This window comes from Eupeodes corollae, chromosome 1 (genome assembly GCF_945859685.1).
Source record: "Eupeodes corollae chromosome 1, idEupCoro1.1, whole genome shotgun sequence".
Taxonomy (NCBI): Eukaryota; Metazoa; Arthropoda; class Insecta; order Diptera; family Syrphidae; genus Eupeodes; species Eupeodes corollae.
The window spans coordinates 32,563,750-32,584,808 of NC_079147.1; the positions used below are offsets into that span (position 1 = coordinate 32,563,750).

General features: G+C 37.2%; 2 protein-coding genes across 4 annotated transcripts in view; both read right to left on the bottom strand.

Moving 5' to 3' along the window:
- Positions 1-268: 268 nt before the first annotated feature.
- Positions 269-21,059, bottom strand: part of LOC129938386 (mitochondrial protein C2orf69 homolog) — a 32,112-nt gene continuing 11,321 nt past the window's right edge. For all 3 annotated transcript variants that reach the window (XM_056045914.1, XM_056045913.1, XM_056045915.1), the window contains exons 2-7: positions 16,611-16,850; positions 9,793-9,920; positions 9,585-9,689; positions 3,491-4,133; positions 3,235-3,400; positions 269-3,159 (exon numbers count right to left, since the gene is read on the bottom strand). In XM_056045914.1, coding sequence (XP_055901889.1) covers positions 2,837-3,159; positions 3,235-3,400; positions 3,491-4,133; positions 9,585-9,689; positions 9,793-9,920; positions 16,611-16,796 — 1,551 coding nt within the window. In that variant the 5' untranslated portion in view covers positions 16,797-16,850 and the 3' untranslated portion in view covers positions 269-2,836. The remainder of the gene's footprint in view (positions 3,160-3,234; positions 3,401-3,490; positions 4,134-9,584; positions 9,690-9,792; positions 9,921-16,610; positions 16,851-21,059) is intronic.
- LOC129938387 (two pore potassium channel protein sup-9) lies at positions 16,857-19,205 on the bottom strand. The gene has a single exon (XM_056045916.1). It carries the CDS (start codon positions 18,058-18,060, stop codon positions 17,011-17,013), a length of 1,050 nt encoding a protein of 349 aa, XP_055901891.1. The 5' UTR covers positions 18,061-19,205; the 3' UTR covers positions 16,857-17,010.

The window sequence follows — 21,059 nt, forward strand, 5'->3', positions numbered from 1 at the left end:
CGGTATTTTTGGCATTCGATGTCAATATTGAATGGATCATCCTGCTTGACAGCGTAATTGGGTTCGTCATAGGCTTTATACAGTCTCCAGGAGTGGTCCTTCCATTTATAAATAGCAATGACTGCTGTTTTAATATGAAGTTTCTACTTTCATTTTTCCTAGCGTTGATCGCAACACTTAACGGTGTGTCCTCGACTTAATATTTTAAACCCGTTCTATTGAGACCTCAACATTTTACTAAACGTTTCAAAAATCAAGACACACATGCTATATTTATATGCAATATTTATTAATGTTTAATACAATTGCAAATAGTTTTGATGTAAACGCCTTTTTTATATATATATATAATATATATATATAAATTTATATAATATATTAGATTTTAATTCAATATTCAAACTAATTCTAAGCTGATAGATTTTGTGTGCATACTTTACTTTAATTTTTGTTTTTTTAGATACATTTCTGTAAACAAGAGAACGGTTAGTATTGTTTATTTTCTTGTTTTTTTTTTTACAAAAATTGAATACACTTATGTTTTTTTGTTTTTGTATTTTTATTCCAATTTAAATGAATCAGTAAATTTGTTACAAGGAAATAAGAAAGCAATTTTGAACTGCAATTCGAAAGGTACATCAACAAACACGTTTTATTTCTTGTTCATAAATTGGTTATTTTTTCTTTAAATATTTTCATTACTTTTAATTTTATTTTATTTTTATTTTTATTAATTTTTTGTTCTTTAAATATGTAAATATTTTCGTCTGATTTTAAAATTAAATTAGATTTTTGTTTTTCTAATTTTTATTTTCTTTTTTTTATTTATTTTTAAGTCTAGAATAATTCTTAAAATCTAACTAACTATTATTTATAAGAAATTACATAATTACTAATTGCTTAAAATGAAAAGTTAACCGGATGAGTGACTTTTTTTTAATACGGCCGAAAATACTTGTTTTTTGAAAATGGAATTTATAAAAAATTGTATAAAGTTTTTATTGTTATTAATAAAATAAAACTGTTTTACCTTGAAATGTTTACAACTGGTTGGAGGGATAAAATATCAAAGTTTAAAATATTCACAGTAGTTAAAAATAAGTCCAAGATTCAAAACTAATTATGATAAATATGAAAAATGTCAAAAAAATAATTTAAAAACTCTTTTGAAATGATAAGGTTTTTGTGAAATAATACATGACTTTAGGAGTGATTACGAATTTAACAAAGGAACCAAAGAAGACACGAACTTTAACAGAATTACAAATATTAACGGACAATGACAATGCAAAAGTGCCTTTTCGGCGATTGGAGAACAGCTACAAACACTGATACGAACTTAAAAGGTATCCTTGTCACGTTGTGGCGAATTTTGTTGGTTTTAAAAATGAAGTTATATAAGATTTCTTCTCAAAAATTGGTTGATTTTTATTTTGACTAAAATACAACAACTGTGTTTGAAGAGAAACAAAATTACTCCAAGATGTCAAAGCGTTTTTTTAAACTCTATTTGAGCCAAATAGAATTTGTGCTTTGCAAGGAAATTTTGAGCTTAAATTTGAGCTTTGCAAGTAAATTTCTGAAAAGCTATAGTAAATACAATTTCCCACAGATTTGTTTCTATCTTCAATTTTTTTGTAACGTGAAAACAATGTCGAAATAATCCCGGACAATTTATTTGAAATGGAAACTAAATTTCTAGAAGATTGTGGCCCTCATTTGTATACCTTAGTTTTAAACTTCGAAAGAAAAGTGGAAGATAATGGACTTTTCAAAAACGATCGCCTCCAAAATAATTAAGAAACCCAACTCCCCAATTTACTCTGATTTGAAAAAGAAAGATGAGGACTCTGATTAATCTGAGCTAAAAAAGAATCACAACACGAATTCACTTTGAGCAAAGAACGTTTAAATTTGCTTTTCGATAAAATTACTAGAACTAGAGTAAAATTTTGAGCCATGCATACGCGTGTGTACACAAAAACCTTATTTGTTTTAATGATTTTTAAAAATATCAAAGAATAAAATAAACTTTTATTCTAGAATAAAATAAAAACCATGAAAAGTTCAGATTAAAATTATTTTTAATATTTTTTTTAAATTAATGTGAATATTATGACAACAAAATTATAACTAAATTAAATCGAATCACTATAAGTTTTATTACAACTTTCTGTGAATAAAATGTTTCTATTTTTTAAACATGCAACAGTCATTTAAATGCTATTGATAAAGGAATCAAATTTTTGTTGGGAGTGAATTTTATAGTTTTTTCTTTGTTTTTTGAAGACTAAACTCACGGCTATTTTGTTGTTTAAGTTTTGTTTTAATTTGCTAATACGAAGAGTATAAACACCGATAATTTTATTGCACTGCTAGTACCGGTTAATAATTATGGTATTAGAATTATCTTAAGTGTTTGGGATACACGAAAATTTAGTGCGTTAAGTTTTCAAAGCACTAAATGTACAGATATACAATTAAAAGTACAAACACATTTAATACTAATACTTCAATTTTCTTAGAATCTTAAAAAAATTTATATAAAAAAGGAGACATATTAATTAATTCAAAAAATAAACAACATGACATACTAACCGCATAGAGTATAATATAATTTATGTATCTTACGTTTAGACCTATATTGATGACTATGTACAGATGAAGACGATGACGACGACGATGAAGACGAAGATGATGATGAAGGTGATGCAGAAGATGACAACGAAGAAGAGGAAGAAGCTGCCGCCGCTGCTGCAGCCGCAGCAGCAGCCCCCGCTGTTGTGTAGAAAGATGATGATTTAGGAGATTTTTTAAGACTCATTCGTCGTCGTTGTCACTTTTCGTCCAAGGAGTTTTCTCCTCCACTTTTGTTGACATTGATTTGCTGTTGGTGATGGATGTGGGGTTGCTGCTGTTGCTGTTGTTGTTGGTCATGTTGCTGTTGTTGGCTAAAATCATGAATGTGCTGACAAAATGCTTGCAGGACTTCGAAGTGTGTCATTAAGTTAGCCGTTTGGCTCTCGTAGTGAAGGCGGCGTGTGATGGGTGCACCCAAGCGACGCAGCATGTCTGTGAATATTTTTTCTTCTTTTCGAATCCAGGGTCTTCGGTCATCTTGAACTTGGTATGGCGTGAGATGAACATGAATATTCATTCCTACCAAAAAAAAAATAAATATCCTCCATTATAATTTTTGTACGACAATAAGTTCGATATAACCATAGAACTTACCCATTCTAGTTAAAGTTTCTAGTAAACTCCTCGATGTAATCCATGTGTTCTTCTGACCTCCATGCCCTCCATCTAGCCAGTACATATCTTTGATGCGTGACAAAAGACGAATCATAGTACTATCGTCAGGAGTAAGCGTCTTCAAATAATGGAATTCATAGATAAACTGTAAGAAGAAATAAGCAAACAAAACAATTAAAGTGCATAAAAGATGAAATTAAGGGCATTCTGATTTTTACACTCGACTTCGACTCACTTGATTGAGCACAACACATCCTTTACTAAAGCCAATTAGTATCAGTTTTGATTTATCTAGATTGAGATTTTCACGCCACCACAGAGGGTTTCTTTGCTGCTGTTGTTGATGATGGGCATGGGCAATGGATGCTTGAAGAAGACTATTTTGCAAATGACATTCATTGGCTACTACTCCTCCTACGCCAGTTGTATTATTAAAACCCGCCGCCGCCGAAGCAGCAGATGTCGGTGGCGGTTGCGCTTGCGGCTGCTGTTGCGGCGGTTGTTCTTCTTGAGCATCAGTCGAATGTAATATTGATGATGGGGAATTGGTATTTTGTGATGTTTCGTCGTTTGTGCAAGGAGGAGCATTTATGACGTCATTGCCGCCGGCGCCGCCGCCACATGGGAACACCATGGCACCGTCACTGTCAACAGTTACATTTTCTTGTACCTGCAAGATATCAATGTCCATTTCTTGGCTGCTGTCATTGTTGCAAAGCGATGTGTTGTCTGTGGATGATGTTGTTATTGTTGTAGTGGCTGCTGTTGGTGATGTTGCTGAGACTGCTGCGGCAGCTGCTGCTGCTGCCGCTGTCACTTGTGCCAATATTTCACTTTCTGGTATTGAAATTAAACGTTGAGAGAGATTTTGCAGGAGTCTAGAAATCAAAAGAATACCAAAAACTGTAGTAGTAGTACTAAAAGTGTGATTTATTGAACAAAACAAAATTAAAAATATTCTTTACAAATTCACAATAGAAAGAGCAGAGTTTTTTAAAAATTGTAGTAAAAGTAAACATAATGTATATTTTTAGTAAACTAATATAAAAAAAGTTTAAATGTCCTTAGATTATTGTGCTTTAACATAACCGTATACAACAGTCCACTCTTGACCAGTAGAGATTGTGTGAAACGAATATCAGTTATTGAAATAATTATTGACACCATGGTGAAGCGGTAAGCTTTTATACACGATTTAAGATTCACTTTGTATCGACAGCTCTGCAAGCTGTCAAAATATCTTTTCTCGATTTGTTTCAATAACACGTCAAAGGTTTTAATATTTAACCCTGTTTCATCAGTTCGATCTTATACTGAAGTTTTAGTTATCACCAATCTCCTAAAAAACTGAGATTTTCGCTGCTTCAGATTCTTTGCAATTAATTTTGGGAGGGTTTATATTTTACTTAGGCTAAAATCTCAATTTATTCGGCTTCATACAAGCTAATACCAAAGTGTTGCTACATGTATAAGAACCTTATCATCCCCGTCCTGCTATACGGTGCAGAAGCATGGACAAAAGCGGATGAAAGCACCTTGGGTCGCTTCGAGAGAAAAGTTCTTCGTGTGATCTACGGTCCCTTTTGCATCGAAGGGGTGTGGAGGAGAAGATGGAACGACGAGCTGTACAGCGACATAGAATTGGCAGAAGGGTAAAAGTCCAACGACTAAGACGGCTGGGTCACGTAGAGCGCATGGAAATCAATGCTCCGGCCCGGAAAGTCTTCGAATCCGCACCCACAGGACAGCGCAGTAGAGGAAGACCGCGGATCACGTGGCGCGCACAAGTGGAAGGTGACCTCACCCAACTTGGAGCTCGAAACTGGAGACATCTAGATAGGGACCGAGCTAGATGGAGAAGTTTGTTGGGTGAGGCCCTAGTTCACACAGGACTGTAGCGCCACCTTAAGTAAGTAAGGTTGTTAAAGATGGGCTTTAGACGTTTACATATTATGGCAGGAAAGATTTTGTAAGCGGTTTTAAGGATATAAGTTCGTCTATAGTTGCAGTTTAGAGGATCTCCTTTTTTCAGTAACGGGCAAAAAATACTGAGGTTTCATTCATCGGACATACTTTCTTCCGACTATATCTTACAATCCTAACCAAATTATCTCCAGCGGCTTTGAAAATCTCGGCATTTAAGCCATCTGCTCCAGCGGCTTTATTAGGCCAGGCGCGCACATGAAACTTTTTCGAAACGTTAGGTGCCAAACATCGAGCACATAAGCAACTCCGAAAGTAATCAACGAAATAAACCAATACACAGGAAACATTTATTCACCTTGACTAATTTTTTTTCTCTCTTGCACTTACAGAAAATTATTCAACGATTTAGTTGAATGTACGCGCAGTTACCTATAATTCCTTGTGACACATACTAAGGAATTGTTTCGAGGTGATCGTTTAGTTTGTGTCAAAACACAAACTAAAAAGTTGCTCGAATGTGCGACAGAATGGTTTTTGCATGTGTGCGGACTCTCATGTAAGTCTCTAGTGCTCAGTTTAGAAACCAAACAGTTTCGAAACTAAAAGTTGCCAGTGCGCGCCTAGCCCTAGACTTCAGCTTAGATATGGCAATCTTTTCTTCGTCTAAGTCGGAGAGACGGTATTTTTGGCATTCGTCGTCAATATTGAATGGATCATCCTGCTTGACAGCGTAATTGGGTTCGTCATAGGCTTTATACAATCTCCAGGAGTGGTCCTTCCATTTATAAATAGCAATGACTTATATCTTATACTGAAGTTTTAGCTATCACCAATCTCCTAAAAAACTGAGATTTTCGCTGCTTCAGATTCTTTGCAATTAATTTTGGGAGGGTTTATATTTTACTTAGGCTAAAATCTCAATTTATTCGGCTTCATACAAGCTAATACTTTATCTTACTTAAAGGAACTAAAAACTTAACCTTAGATTGTGGAGGGAAAGGGCGATTCAGAAGACGCAGATTTAAAAAGGGAGTTAACAGAGGATAAAAATGTAGGGAGTGAACATTTGCACTGCGAAATATATGAGACATAGGTTCGTTGCAGCCATATAAGGGTCGGTGGGTAGGAACATGAAATAGTCGAGGACTTAGTGTGTTACAAAAGATAGCGTTAAAAGAGGTTGAGTTGTAGAGGGAAATGTAATCTATGGAACCAGAAAGAAGTCGATGAATAAAGAGGAAAATGTCTACGTTCTTCCAACGAGTTAAAGTTGATAACTTTTGATGGCATAGGCAGGGGTCGAACCCAAGACGTGATTGATTTGCACTTGGAATTATTAAGTTTTAAGCAGTTTTTAAGACACCAACCTTAAAAACAATCAAGAACCATGTTGAATAAGGGAAGAGTCATGTATTTATGAAATGGCCTTCAAAAAGTCTTTATCATCTGCATATAGTAAAACTCAAGAATGCTTTATGACCATGTCAAGACCGTTGATTCGAAGAATGAACAATATAGGACCTAGGTGGCTGCCATTGGAAACATCAGAGGCGGCTAAGAATTGGTATGAGGTGACAGATCAGAAACGATTATTACAGTTTTCGTTTCTTGTTTTATTTACATAGATTTTCAAAGTAAAATCAAATCCATTTTATAAAAGAGAGTACAAAGCCAAGAATGGACAGTTTAAAGAGTGTAAGGCTTTGGGAGATTTTCTCAAATGCCTCATTGAAATTTGTTGAAATAACATAGACTTCGTAAGCTTTTTTTTTTGTCAAGGCAGAAATAGTAAAAGACACAAATTCAACCGATCGAATTGCACATACATATTTACCGTCAATAGTATGTGCATTCCAGATCTTTTTGTGTTGGCTACCCTTAAGGTGCTATGGTCTTGTTGTAATTTAAGAAGAAAACCATACAAGGTATTAAAATCGGCCATACAATTATTGCAAAGACAGGAACTTACTTAAGTTGGCGCTACAGTCCGGGATGGGCCTGAGCCTCAACCAACATGCGTCTCCAGCCAGCTCGGTACCTAGCTATCTGTCTCCAGTTTCGCACGCCAAGTTGGTTGAGGTCTTCAACCACCTCAGTGCGCCACGTGGTTCTAGGTCTTCCTCTACTGCTCCGTCCCTCGGAATTATATTCGAAGACCTTCCGGGCTTGAGCGTTGATGTCCATTCGCTCTACATGACCTAGCCATCTAAGCCGTTGGACTTTAATTCTGTTAATTAGGTCAGTGTCGCTGTACAGCCCGTACAGTTCGATGTTATATCTTCTCCTCTGTTTTCCATCTATGAAGATGCAACTAAACATCACCGCAAAGAATTTTTCTCTCGCAAAGAATTTTTCTCTCGAAAAGAATTTTTCTCTCTTTGACAGGGTCCAGGCCTCAGCGCCATTATGGAGTGTCTTGTAGAAGGTGATTTAAGATGCTCGAGGGAGGACTTTACTACTCCATTGCCATTCTTAGTCCAAAAAAGTAGCGATTTGCAAAACTTCGTTTGATTTCAGTGCTGGTGTCGTTGTCTGAGTTTATAGCGGTGCCTAGACAAGTCCTCAACTACCTCAAAGTTAAAGCTGGCAATAGTGACGTTTTGTCCCAGACGTCGTTGTTCAATATCCTTTGTTGATGTAAGCATATACTAGGTCTTGCCCTCATTGACCACTAAATCTATCTTCTTCGCTCCCGTCACAATGCTCAAAAATGCTCCACTGAAATCATGCTTTGATCTTCCAATTATGTCAATATCATCTGCGTATCCGAGTAATTGGATGGACCTTTGGAAGATTATGCCTCTAGTGTTGCCGGGTGAGTTTTGAACAATTCTTTCCAGAACGATATTGAAGAAGTCGCATGACGGTGCATCGCCTTGTCTAAAACCTTTTTTGACATCAAATGCATCGGTAAGATCTTTTTCGACCTTGAAAGAGTAGCGTGCATTCTCCATCGTCATTCTGCACAAACGGATAAACTAGACATTGCTCTGTAGAGCTCTTCCTTACAGATGCTGTCATACGCGGCTTTAAAATCGATAAGATGGTGGATCGATTCCTTTGTTTTTCCCAAGATCTACCGTAGTGTGAATATTTAGTCTACAGTGGACTTTCCTGGTCTGAAGTCACATTGATAAGGACCTATTAGATTGTAGACAAACGGCTTCAGACGTCCACATAATAGGGCAGAAAGGATCTTAAATGCAATGTTAAGGAGATTGATGCCTCTGTTGTTAGCGCAACTAAGATGGTCGCCTTTCTTATGTATTGGGCAAACTAAGCTAAGATTCCACTCATCGGGCCATATTTTGCAGATGAGTTCGTGCATGCTCCCTACCAATTCATCGCCTGCTGCTCTAATCCTTCTATGCAGCCCCGTTTTGTTTGTCTGTTGCTTAGCTACTTGCGCTTGCCATCATTCGTCGTCAAACCAGGGGTTTCGATGTGGTGGCCGATTGTAGCCGTCTAACGTCGGAACTTCTCGCAGTACTTCCTTGTTTTGGTTTGGATCGGGATATCCGTAGCCGTACCTTGGCTACAACAAGGTAGTGGTCCGAGTCAATGTTGGCCCCTCGGAATGTTTGAATGTTTGGATATCTTGTATACTGGAGAAGTGTCGTGCGTCGACCGCAATGTGTGAACTGCGTACAATTTCTTAGACAATTTTAATGTCATAGCCAGGGCACTGCTCATATGTCTTGACCAATAGCTCGAAGAATATGTCTTTGGTGTCTTCATCTTTCTCCTCTGTTGGGGCATACACGCATATTATGCTTATGTTTGCGAATTGTCGTGATGCGCTCGCTCACACTGTCGAAACTGAAGAATTTTTACCTGAGTCTAGTTTCAACAACAAATCCACACCTAAGCAGACGCTGTCTTTGTTCTCGGTAGCAGTCGCCGTAGTATTCATCGCAGTCTTATAGTTTGCATTTGCCCGGTTCATCCCATCGCACTTCTTGGATGGCGGTAATATCTGCCTTGCAGCAGTTAATCATTCCACGTACAGATCCGAAGTTCGCTGTCCTTATTTCGTTTGCGCCATCTATATTTTGTCGCTTGAATTTCTATCTGACTCAGGCTACCTTATATATAAACTTAGAACTATATTTAACTATATTTATATTAAATTTGTTGCTATAATGTAGTTGGAATTATATTAGTTTTAAGTTAAGGTATAAGTTTATACAAGCTTTACGTTAGCATTTAACGTATTTAATAAACGTCAAAGATTAAAAACATTTTTCAAATATGTACTTTGCAATCGGAAAAGCTGTTCCGGTTCTTATAGATTTAAATGACTTTTGGTCTTAAAAGAAAACGTTAAAAAATTGTACTATAATTTTATTTTCTGATTGAAGCGAAATAAAGGACCTTTAAATGTTTTTTTTTTAGGAACATACCTTTCTAAATGTTGGAGTGCATGATTCATAGGAGTATGGTCTGGTACCCCAGCGTTATTTCCACGTACAAAATTATCAAAGCAGCTAAATGTTTTAAATTCCATCCTATGATTGAAAAACAAGCAAACATTCATATTTTGAAAATGGTTAAAATCAGAAAGAAAAGACTACTTTATATAATATTTGTTTATAAGTTTATTTTTCTTACCTCACCGGACGTATAACAATAATGTGCGATTTGGGAAAAGCTTCCCGCAATAAAATAGCTGAATTTTCTAGATTATACTTCATGTAACCCCTACTGTCTCTATTTGTCTCCATGCTTTCCGGAAAATCCTATAAATCCAAAATCAAAAGAAGAGAAGAACAAATATTCCAAAAATGTGTTTGTTTTTAGTAATTCCACAAAAATATTATGATAAATTATAAAAGAAAAATAAGAATTTTTTGAAATTGTGCCAAATTCTATGTAAAAACTTTACACCACGTAATTATGTCATTAATTTAAAGTACAATAGGAATAAAAATGTTATTTAATGTAGATAAAATTAAAAATATTCCCCTTCCCACATAATAACTAATTATAGTAGACTTTTATTGATTTATTGTTTTTCGCAAAAATAAATATATTTTTTTGTTGTTAATGTGTTCTGTGTTAAATTATAGTTTTATGTTGTTTAAAAAAAACAATAATTAATGAATTGAAAGACTTATTGGTTTGCAACAACTTTAATTTATATACAATTTCTTTGAACACATTTCCATAAATACTCTTGTCTTAGTTTGAGATTTTGTTTAATGTTTATGCTTAGTGGTTTTTTTTTATTATCAGATGTGATCCATATGGAATATAAAAAAAATATGTATTACACGATCTTATCCTCACTTTTAGTTTCATTAGAACACTGGTTTTATGGAAAATGGATGACCATTTTATTCTTATGATTTTTATTAGCCAACAACACGAGTTTAAAGGAAAAATACACTAAAAACGTATTTCTTAATAATCATACATCATTTAATCGTTGTCAAAACAAACTGAGTAAAATAGAGCCATCAAAAAATGAAAATAGACATTAACGAAGTATATATAAATGTATCTTTAATGTGATCCCGAATTTAAAGTCAAGGAACTGACACGTTTGGATCACTTAGAAATGTTCATGCAAAATAGAAAATAATACTCAGATTATGCGAGAAAAGGTACTAAAAGGCATACAAAATGTACAAGACTACCTGTCTGGAGAAATAAATGATGAAAATGATTAACCGCTTCAATGTTCAGGTTAAGACTGTATTAATTATGAGTTCTCCAAAAATTCTATGGAAAATTTGAAAAATGAAATGGCAAAAAGCTTTAATTTCATTTTCAATACTGTAGAAGTTCCTACAAGTTTTAAAAGAAATATTGCATTCCCAACCCCCTCCCGCATGACAGATCGGGAAGTTGGTGATTACCTAAAACTTGGTTTAGGCCAAGCAATGCAACTTTCTTGCCATGTCTAAGTTCTTGCTTTACCTCCTCGTGGTGGCCCTCGGGCAATGATTTGTGTATCCCAATATACATAAGTTAGCAAAAATTGCAAGGGCGAAGTTTCCTGACTCTTCAGGACAGGTTACAGAGATTAGTACTCTTCGTAACTGAACACTATCCCGCTACAGAAACCGAAATTACGCTTCGGATAATTAATAACTCGTTGACGACTTTTGGCTATTGTAACCGGACAAAGATTGGTTTTTGGAATGTGAGGACGCTTCTGGACGCACCAAGTGAAGGTCCGCACAATCCCAGATTCCTCCAGTTAGAGAGAGAATTTATGCGGGGCAAAATTTATATCTTAGGGTTAAGTGAAGTGCGATGGTTGGGATCGGGCAAATACAAGTCACCGACACGTAACACTGTACTGCTCTACTTTGGTCAGCTGGAGTTGTTTTACTTCTTACAAAAAAGGAAACCAGAAGCTTTATTTCGTATGAGCCCCTTGGGAAAAGGCTTATCAGAGCCGGTCACCACTATACAGTGTTACGCACCCACGGAGCTTGCTTCTGATGTAGAGCAAGAATGTTTTTATAGTCAACTAGGATCCGCCAACAACAACACTAAGGCTAAGGCATGTGATGGGTGCTCATGGAGTCGGCAATTGCAATGATAATGGTGAGAGGTTTAATTGACTTCTGCAACGCCAATAGCCTTGTGATTGGTGGCACTTTGTTTAAGCACAAACTCAGTCATAAAATTAGGTGGGTGTCGACGGACAGGCAAGCGTCTGCCAACCAAATTGACCACTTCGCGATTAGTTGACACTTTAGAAGCAGTATCTTGGATGTACGACACAGAAGAGGCACCGATATAGGACTTGCCCGTGACCACCACTTAATGATAGCTACCCTTAGATTGCGTACAGCTACAGTTCAAAGATTCAACGGAACAACATGAGCCCCCAAATTCAACATCGCCAGACTAAAGGATCCCACGACACGTCAACAATTTAGGGACCACCTGTCACACGAAATGAGCACAATTAGGAGCACAGTACATGACGACAACGAACAACATTGGAAAGCTATGAAAAATGTTTTAATTTCAGCTGCTGACAGAATAGTCGGTCGGAAAGAACGAAGCAACAACACTTGGCTTTCAGAAGGGCTCGAATAACTGCTGCACAAAGGGAAGAAAGAAACGAGCTGGAGTCCTCGTAGCGCATGAAAAAGAGAGGTCCCCGCAGTGTGGGCCGCGACAAGCGTAACTACATCAAGGTATTGGTGCAAGAAGCAGAAGATGCTGCAAACTGGTGCGACAGCAGGATCGTTTACAGAATAACCAAAGAGCTGACCGGTGCACACAGCTCAAAGCAACACCTGGTGAAGGAAGTAGACGCTACTGTGATAAGTTCGGTGGATGAGCAAGTCAGAAGGTGGAAAGAACACTTTCCCTCGGTTTTAAACCGAGTGTTTGCAAACAACGTGTAGCCGATACCTTCTGAAGCGCCTGAACAAACTGATCCCCGAATCCGCACCGCATCTTCCAGTAAAGATGAAATCGTTGCCGCAATTAAAACACTTAAGAACAACAAAGCGGTAGGACTTGATGGAATTCCCGCAGAGCTTTTAAAAGCAGCGCCAACGTCATCAAGCGAACTGCTTCATCCGCTCATAAAAAGAGCCTGGATTACTGAAAGCTTCTCCCATGAGTGGAAGAAGGGAATTATCGCCAAGCTCCCAAAAAAAGGAGATCTTACAAAGTGCGAAAACTGGAGAGGAATTTGCGTTCTACCAGCCGTTGCCAAAATAGTAGCAAAAGTTATACTGGAACGCATCAGAGAACACCTTGAGGCCACACTCGATGCCGAACAAGCAGGATTCCGCGCTGGATCCTCCTATATTGATCATATTAACACCCTGCGGATCATTATTGAACAGTGCGTTGAATATCGGTCACCACTACACCTGCTGTTTATCGACTTCGAGAAGGTCTTTGATAGCGTTAACAGGGAGTATATCTGGTTAGCTTTGCGGAGGAGAGGCATTCCAGAAAACACTTGGATCCAAGTGCCACGTTCTGCACGACGGTATGTTGTCAGATTATTTTGAAATCCGAAGCGGAGTCAGACAGGGCTGTATTCTGTCGCCAATATTGTTTTTGTTGGTGATAAGCGATGTACTGCGCTCAGCTCTGTCAGGTAGCGGAGGGATCAAATGGACTGTGACATCCTATTTAAAGCATTTGGATTACGCGATGTTTGCTCTCTCAAAGGATCATGGATCTCCATCAAATTACAACAAGTTTACAGAGAGAAGCAGAAGTTGTGGGGCTGAAAATTAATTCCGGCAAAACAAAAATGATCAGCCCGTGGAAAAAGTGGATAGCTTTCAATACCTTGGAAGCATCGTTTCCATCGAAGACGGAACCGAACAAGACTGTCAAAAATTTGGAGGAATAACTCTATCAGCTTAAGAACAAAGCTACGACAGTTTCGCACAAATGTCGAATCTGTGCTTCTTTATGGATGCAGCACTTGGAAGGTTACTTCAGCCATAACAAGAAAGCTGCAAACCTTCGTAAATAGACGTGTTCGTAACATAGTAAGGATTTTCTGGCCAAGCCGCATTTTAAATGAGGTCCTCCATAGAAGGAAAGGTCAGGAACGTATAGAATCTAGAACACGAAGACGTAAGTGGCAATGGATTGGACATACGCTTCGAAAAGGTAACGACTGAATTGCAGTGGAATCCGCTTACACAAGGAGGAAGAAGAGCTGGACGACCAAAAAGCACTTGGCGCAGGACAGTCGAGGAGGAATCATCGTCACTAGGCAAGAGTTGGATGGAGCTGAAACACATCTCTGGAAACCGTTCACGATGGCACGTAGGCGTAGTAGAGGCCCTATGTCCCTTAAGGGGTTCCCAACAGGTCTGAGGACCTAAGTAAGTAACCCCCAAGAAAGGTGACCCAAAAGAGACTAGTAATTATAGAGGCATAATATCTCAACACAGTCACAAAAGTCTTAACAGGTGTTGCACCTATAATTTGCTTGAAAATAACCTCGACAACAAGAGTTATTTTTGCGATATAAACAAAAACCAGATAATTTCCACCATATTCAAGGCAAGAGGTGAACTTTTGCCTGTCATCAATGCAGAGTAGGTTATAAAGCGTGCGAGGATGTTTTTCTAGGATTTTTTGAGGACTTCGAAATCGAGGAAGAGAACATTTTTAGATAATGAGATTTACCTTTCTCAGGTCCCGTAGCAAATTTAAATTGGCGCTCTTAGCTGACTTTTTTTTTTACGAACACGTAGAATGGCGAAAAGTAGAGAATGACCTTCATTGCTGCAGATACAGTGTCTTTTATTTTATTATCATACACACAAAAGATATGAACCAAGTTGGTAACGAACTCATTCGGGAAAGCACACATTTTAGCTCTTTTTCATAAAAAGGATAATGCCGATTGGTAGAAAGGAAATGTTGAAAATATTCAGTTGCTCAAAAGCCTTGTACAATATCGTAACATAACAATGGTCAATTGACCTTTTGAAGAATTTCGGTAAGAAAAAATCGTAATAATCCTTCAGCCATAGTATTTTCCAGCCTGTAACTTTTTCTTGGTCCCAAGAATAAAGGGACGTTTGGACAGATTAAAATCGAATCTCTGAGAGAACTTGAGGAACTGATGGTTTCTAATGGTGGAGCTTTTTTTCGTTTAAAATCATTCAAGAAAGTCAGTGTCTTTCCTCTTTGGAGCGAAAGTCGCTTTATACTAAGTGATTTCCGTGCAGCCCAAATAGTATTAAAAAAAGCAGTTTTGGAAAAAAAGAAGCAAGCATCATAGATGTTTATGCAGAGGAACCGCTCTTCGCACTGGCGACGTCGGCGACTTAGGGCAATAAATCCTAGTAACGTCGTGTAGTTTGTATATATATATATTCGTATAAGCCAATCAGCAGTGTCCTGCGCGCTGTCAGCCTCAGGCTCCAGATCGGATCCTCTGGCTTTTGGGCACTCTTTCATCGTGCCAAGTAGTAACCGCTGGCATGGGTCAACATATTGACTCCGAATTACGCAAAATAAGGTGAAACGCCTATAGAAGTGTGGACTGGGATACGCAATGCCGCTGCTATTTCATGTAGGTGGGCATTCCAGTCACGTTGGTCTTCTTTTAGGTATGACCTTATTGCTGCCAGTAAAATCCTATTGATTCGTTCTCACGCATTGGATTGGGGCGCATAGTTGGCTGTTTTGACGTGCTGTGCACCGAAGGGTCTTAAGAAGTTCTGGAATTCCTTGGAAACGAGTTGCTTTCCATCTGAATGAAGGACTTGCTATATTTTATGATGCTATCCGTTTTCGCGGCTTGTAGGGCTTTAAGAAATACCAATTTCGACATATGATCAAGGACAAAAAACACAGGTGTTACCATTTTTGGATCTGGAATACGGACCTATAAAATCAACATAAAGTTTTTCCTGGCTCCACCGCGCCAGCCGGCCACTTAAGTCTTTCATGGAAATTAGCCATATAAGGCCCGAATGATCGATTATGACGGTGAATTCCATGCCTTCGACGTAGGGCCGAAACTTTTTTATAGCCACACGATTTCATTTACCGACGTCGGTTGTGTGTTAAGATAGAGCGAATTACTTCCTCTATCAGTTAGCATTAGACATAGTTTGGGTTTGGACCCACGCTAACTTGTCAACCAGCAATGACAGACGTCAGATCGCAATTTTGTTTATTTCATTGTTTCGTGCACAAATGCCTCCGGGTAATTATTTTAATTAAAATAAACAAAAAAAAAAGGACAAAAACCAGCATGAGTGCGGAGCAAAACATTAGGAACATCAACACTAAAAAAGGAAGGAAGAGGAAGAAACCTGAACGCCCATAACTCCAACCTTGGAGCGACAGGAATCCCCGACGCCGAAGCTACTCGTAAGTATCATATATTTCCCTCTTCTTTACCTTCTATAGCGTTAAGTATTTATCTACAGGTTAGGATCCATCAACACTAAGACGAGCTAACGATGGACTTAGGAGCATAAACCCACACAAAAACAGAGTATCATATGAAGGACGAGGAATGGAATATATAAATACATATAGTTTTTCTAACCACATTTTTATCTTTCAGGAGCAGCCACAACACTTTATGAAATTTGTCACATACTTAACATAAAGACGAGTTTTTAAGAAGGGCTGGCTATTACGATAAAAAAGTCAGCACAGAAAATCAAAAAATAAAACAAGATGCGTCTTTCATACAGTTTTCAATTTTTCAAACAATTTCGAATGTGGTATTCACACAGTTAAAACCATTGGCATACAAAATATGGACTAATAGGAGCTAAATCCACGGTTTTCCAACAAATATGCCGCCAATAGCTTAAGTACTATCAAAGTTGTTGCAATTTCATTTTATTATATTAATAAAACTGTAAGCTAATATGTTGTAAGTCTTTAAAACTAACTTAATAAGGTTTAAAACATTGACAACAAAAAAATGAGAAAATTTAAATACTACATACCTGAACATCACCACCAAAATATACAATCGCTGTTGAATCTTCGACATTTTGAGTTGATTGTCGTATAATTGGTGGACAATAAACAATATCATTGGTGCGATTTTGAAATCCAGAAACAGCAAATATTCGAAATGGTCCAGCCGACGTGCTTGGCGTGCATAACCGATCAGCGCTGCCACCAAGCATCACCTTAAAGTTTGTATCACGTTTTCCGAGTCTCCAAAAGTTTTCAATTTTTACCTTTTTTTGTTGTTTTGTTTTTGGTTTTTGTAAAAGAAAAATATAAATTAAACACAAAACACTAGATATCATATTTATATTGTTTTATAAAATAGTTTTTTAAATATATTGTAGCACATTTACACAATAACAATAAGGTCATTCATTTCGAGGATCAAAACTAATAATAACTCTCTTCATCATAATTATCACGGCCACAACAGAGTGCAGACCGTGATCGCATATCGTCCAGACACAAAGTCATATCCTCTTTGATTTCCTGCATCTTAACGCGCACCTCTTCCCGCATAAGATTATAACACATAGCAACTAGCCCCATACCGATTAGCATGTATATGAAATTGATGGCCAATTTCGTCTGCTGATCTCGCTCTAAATCGTTGATCGTTTGGACGTGGCCAGGATGGATGCTCGCACCCGGAACAAAGTCCCCGAAACCGATTTTGCAAAGAGATGTCATGCAAAAGTAGAAGGAGTCCAAGTAGAACCAATGTTCCCAATTGGCAAACATCACAGTCCCCGTCAAAATGTAGAACATAATCACCCACAAGCACGCCGTCGAGGGGACTATTATTTTCTTCCGCACCCCCGATTCTAGTTCTTCGCTATCTTGGGTGCACTCGTGCAGGCCACGATAGAGAAATTTAAACGACTTTGCCAGTACCTTGCCCATGTTGAGGAAGTATAAAATATACAAAGGTATGCCAAAGGTTGCATATATAACAGTAAATCCCTTTCCCCAAGGTGTCCGCGGCACCATGTTGCCATAGCCGATCATTGTGAATACCGACAGGCAGAACATCAACGCCGCCGGAAAGGACCAAATCTGCTGAGGAGTTCTGCCATCGTAGCCCTTCTTTATCATCTGTGTAATATTGTGCTGATATCGCTTAAGAATCTTATCTATGTCCGATTCCCAGAGGGTCCGATTGAATAAATTCAATGTTTCGGTTTTCACCCAAAGTTCCTCGGAGTAGTTGTTTCTTAGATTTCTGACAATAGCACTCGACTCGTCAACGTATTGCGTTTCGATGGCGGTAAAACTGAAAGCACCACATATGGCATAGACAACAATCAATGCGCCGACTCCAACTTGGGTGCACATGAAAGCAACAAACTTGCGGCAACATCGTCGCACTCGTTTGCGCGGATTCGTTTCCAATGAGGAAGATGAATTTTGACTCCTAAACGAGTGTTTTTTACGTGACATTTTTTTTTGTTGTATATTATTTTATATTTCTTTGATCTTTTATTTTTTTTTTGCATAAAAAGAGAACGATTTATTAGCGACGAACACGACAGAAAAACGTCACATTCCGATGGATTCACGGTGTTTTATATCCGTATTTGCCTTTTATATGTTAAAAAGCAACAAAATAGAAAATATTTCATTCTAAAAATACATTTTTTGTTTTATACAAAACAGAACAAGAATAACACAGTTTTCGAGGGAACCGATTTTTTTTTTGGGAGAAACGATGCGATGCGATTCGATTCGATCCGAGCCGCACACTACGGAATTTCCCTTGCAACTAATAGTTTCGGAAATTTAAAGTTTCAAGAATATCTTTGTGCGTACATATTTTCGTATATGTGAAATCAAAGAGAACTGAAACTGTAGGTGATCATCAAACATGTTTCAGTCTTTGGACAAAAAAAAAAAGAAGAAAACAACAAACAGATATTTACTTTGCAAAGCTTTCCTCTGTTTATTTGGACTTTTGGAAAATTTTCAAAACATAACGTCCTGCTGAGAATTTTTGTGTCGAAAACAAAATAAGTTTTCAGTTTTTTTAACTACTTATAATAATTTTGTATTGACTTAATTTTATTATTCCTGACGATGAATATGTTCTTCGAATAATGACACAATATATTTATGTTGTTAGGAATAAAAATTGGAGCTAAAAAATCAGAGCCCAGTAACATACAACCGTTCCTGTGCTGCAGGAATTTGAGGGGACCAACAATTGTATGCATGATTTATACATTCACTGCTCGTCTTCAGGTTAGCACATCCCCCATAAGCTTAATAGAACTGATCTGGTCATCGTTCTTTTCAACATGCAGTTCACATTGTGTATCCTATTTTTCTTATCTCTGTTTACTCTCTCACTGGCAAAGAGAACATGCAATGGAACGGTCCCGTTATACGGTTTTTACTATTTATGTTATTTTTTTATAGAAAAGTGACCTTTATTTTTGTGTCATCAGGTTAGCACATGCAAATTGTTTTTAGTTTATCTTCAAGCGTTTAACGCGTAGGCTAACCGCATTTTTGTTGCTACTCAAGTGGTGTATAAAATTAATATTGGTAGGGGAAAATCGTTATCTGTGTAAGAGAAAGCTAAAATTGAAGCCTACAAGGATTCAAAGCTATCAATAAGTGCAATATCGAAACAAATCGGCAGAGATTGAAAAGTCATAAATAATAAAGACGGTAATAATAGAGTGATTTCTAAGACTTATAAGAGAGCAATTTTGAGAGAAGCATCCAACTCTCACAACTCGGCAGAAAAGATCAGAGCAAATGTAGGTGTTCAAGCACTTAACGTGGCTCGAAAGGCAATGCGATTGGATTTTGCACGATTGGCGCTACGTTGTCTTTTCTGAAGAAAAGAAATTTAATTTGGAAGGTCTAGACGGATACAATTTCTACTTTCACGATCTTCGCAAAGAGGAACACCAGTTGGATCGCCTTCACAGTCGGATGGGGGTGTGATGGTGTGGGGAACCATCTCCTATTATGGTACGTGCGACTTACAGTTTTTGACAGCAAATATGAATGGAAGTACTTACAAAAACGTACTTTAAAATGCTTTTCCCCATTTCAAAAATTTGTTTGAAAACTTACAGTGGCATTTTCAACACGACAACGCTCCGATCCACACATCCCGGGTCGTTAAGACATGGAATGAGGGACAAAATGTAAGTTTAATTCAGTGGCCGCCTTACTCAACTGACATTAATATAATAGAAAACGTGTGGGGGTTGCTTGCTCGTAAAGTTTATGAGTCTGGGAAACAATATTTCAACAAACCTGTTGGTCATCCATTTCCTTGGATTATATTGAAAAATTGTACGAGTCGCTTCCCAATCGAGTATATGAGGTCATTGTCAACAAGAGAGGATCTACACACTATTAAATTTATTAAACAATGTTTTACTTACTAAATGTAGAAGTTAAGAAATAAGTTCAAAGCTTAAAAGCTTTTAAAAAAAATGAAAAAAGTGATATGTGCTAACCTGATGACTCAAATTTAATTGTTATTTTTTGTGTTATTTTCTAAAAAAAAAATTAAAACAATATTAAAAAATGGAAAAACAAAAATGTTTGTTTTATTTAACTAAAAATTGAATCTTATGTGTATTGAAAAAATTAGGTTTTCCTTCGGCTTTTTTTGGTCACTTTGATCGTTGCAATGAAACAAGGTTGTCACATTAGCTTTTCCCGACGTTTCGGCAGGGGTTGCTGCCTTCCTCAAGGAAACTTTATTAAACATGAAATATAAAACACATAGTACAATATTGTGGACAACAAGAATAAGAAAAAACTTACAATTTAACAATTTCATTTTAAAACAGTGTAAAAAAACACTTCTAATTAAGAAGTTCAGTCTATAACTACAAAAAACAAAGAGAAAACTCTTATGAGGAAACAAGTGAGCAATATACAGATGATATACTCTGTGTGTCTTGCTTGCGATTCATATGATTTTTGTTGTTCAGGATATGGAGCATTTCTAGCGTATATCGCTTAGAAGTATGTTTTTCCGTTTGAAGAACTTTAACACCAACGAAATCCGGAGAATGACTTTTGTCTATTGAATGGGCCGCCAATGCGGTTTTCGCTAGGTTATTGTTTTTGATGTCAGATTTGTGGTTGGACAATCTTTGGCGCAAGAATTGTTTGGTGGTTCCGTTTCGTCAGGTTTACCTTTGCAGTTTATTTTATAAATGACATCAGTGCGTTTATCTCTGTCTATTTTGGTCTTTAGTTTGGTGAAAAGGTGTCTAATTGTCTGGGTAGATTTGAAAGCCAATCGGACATTTAGGATGTTTTTGGTGACAACTTGCTTAAAACTCTCAGCCAGTTTTCGAACGTAAACAATGCTTTTAAAGTATCCTTTGTTGTTATCCTCACTTTGTTGTTTAGCGCGTTTGCATTGTTGTTGTAAAATTAAGCCACGAATAATTGCTGGCGGGAAA

Bases quoted from the DNA above. Each gene is read 5' to 3' on its own strand.
- LOC129938387 (XM_056045916.1), bottom strand. From the start codon at position 18,060: ATGTCACGTAAAAAACACTCGTTTAGGAGTCAAAATTCATCTTCCTCA.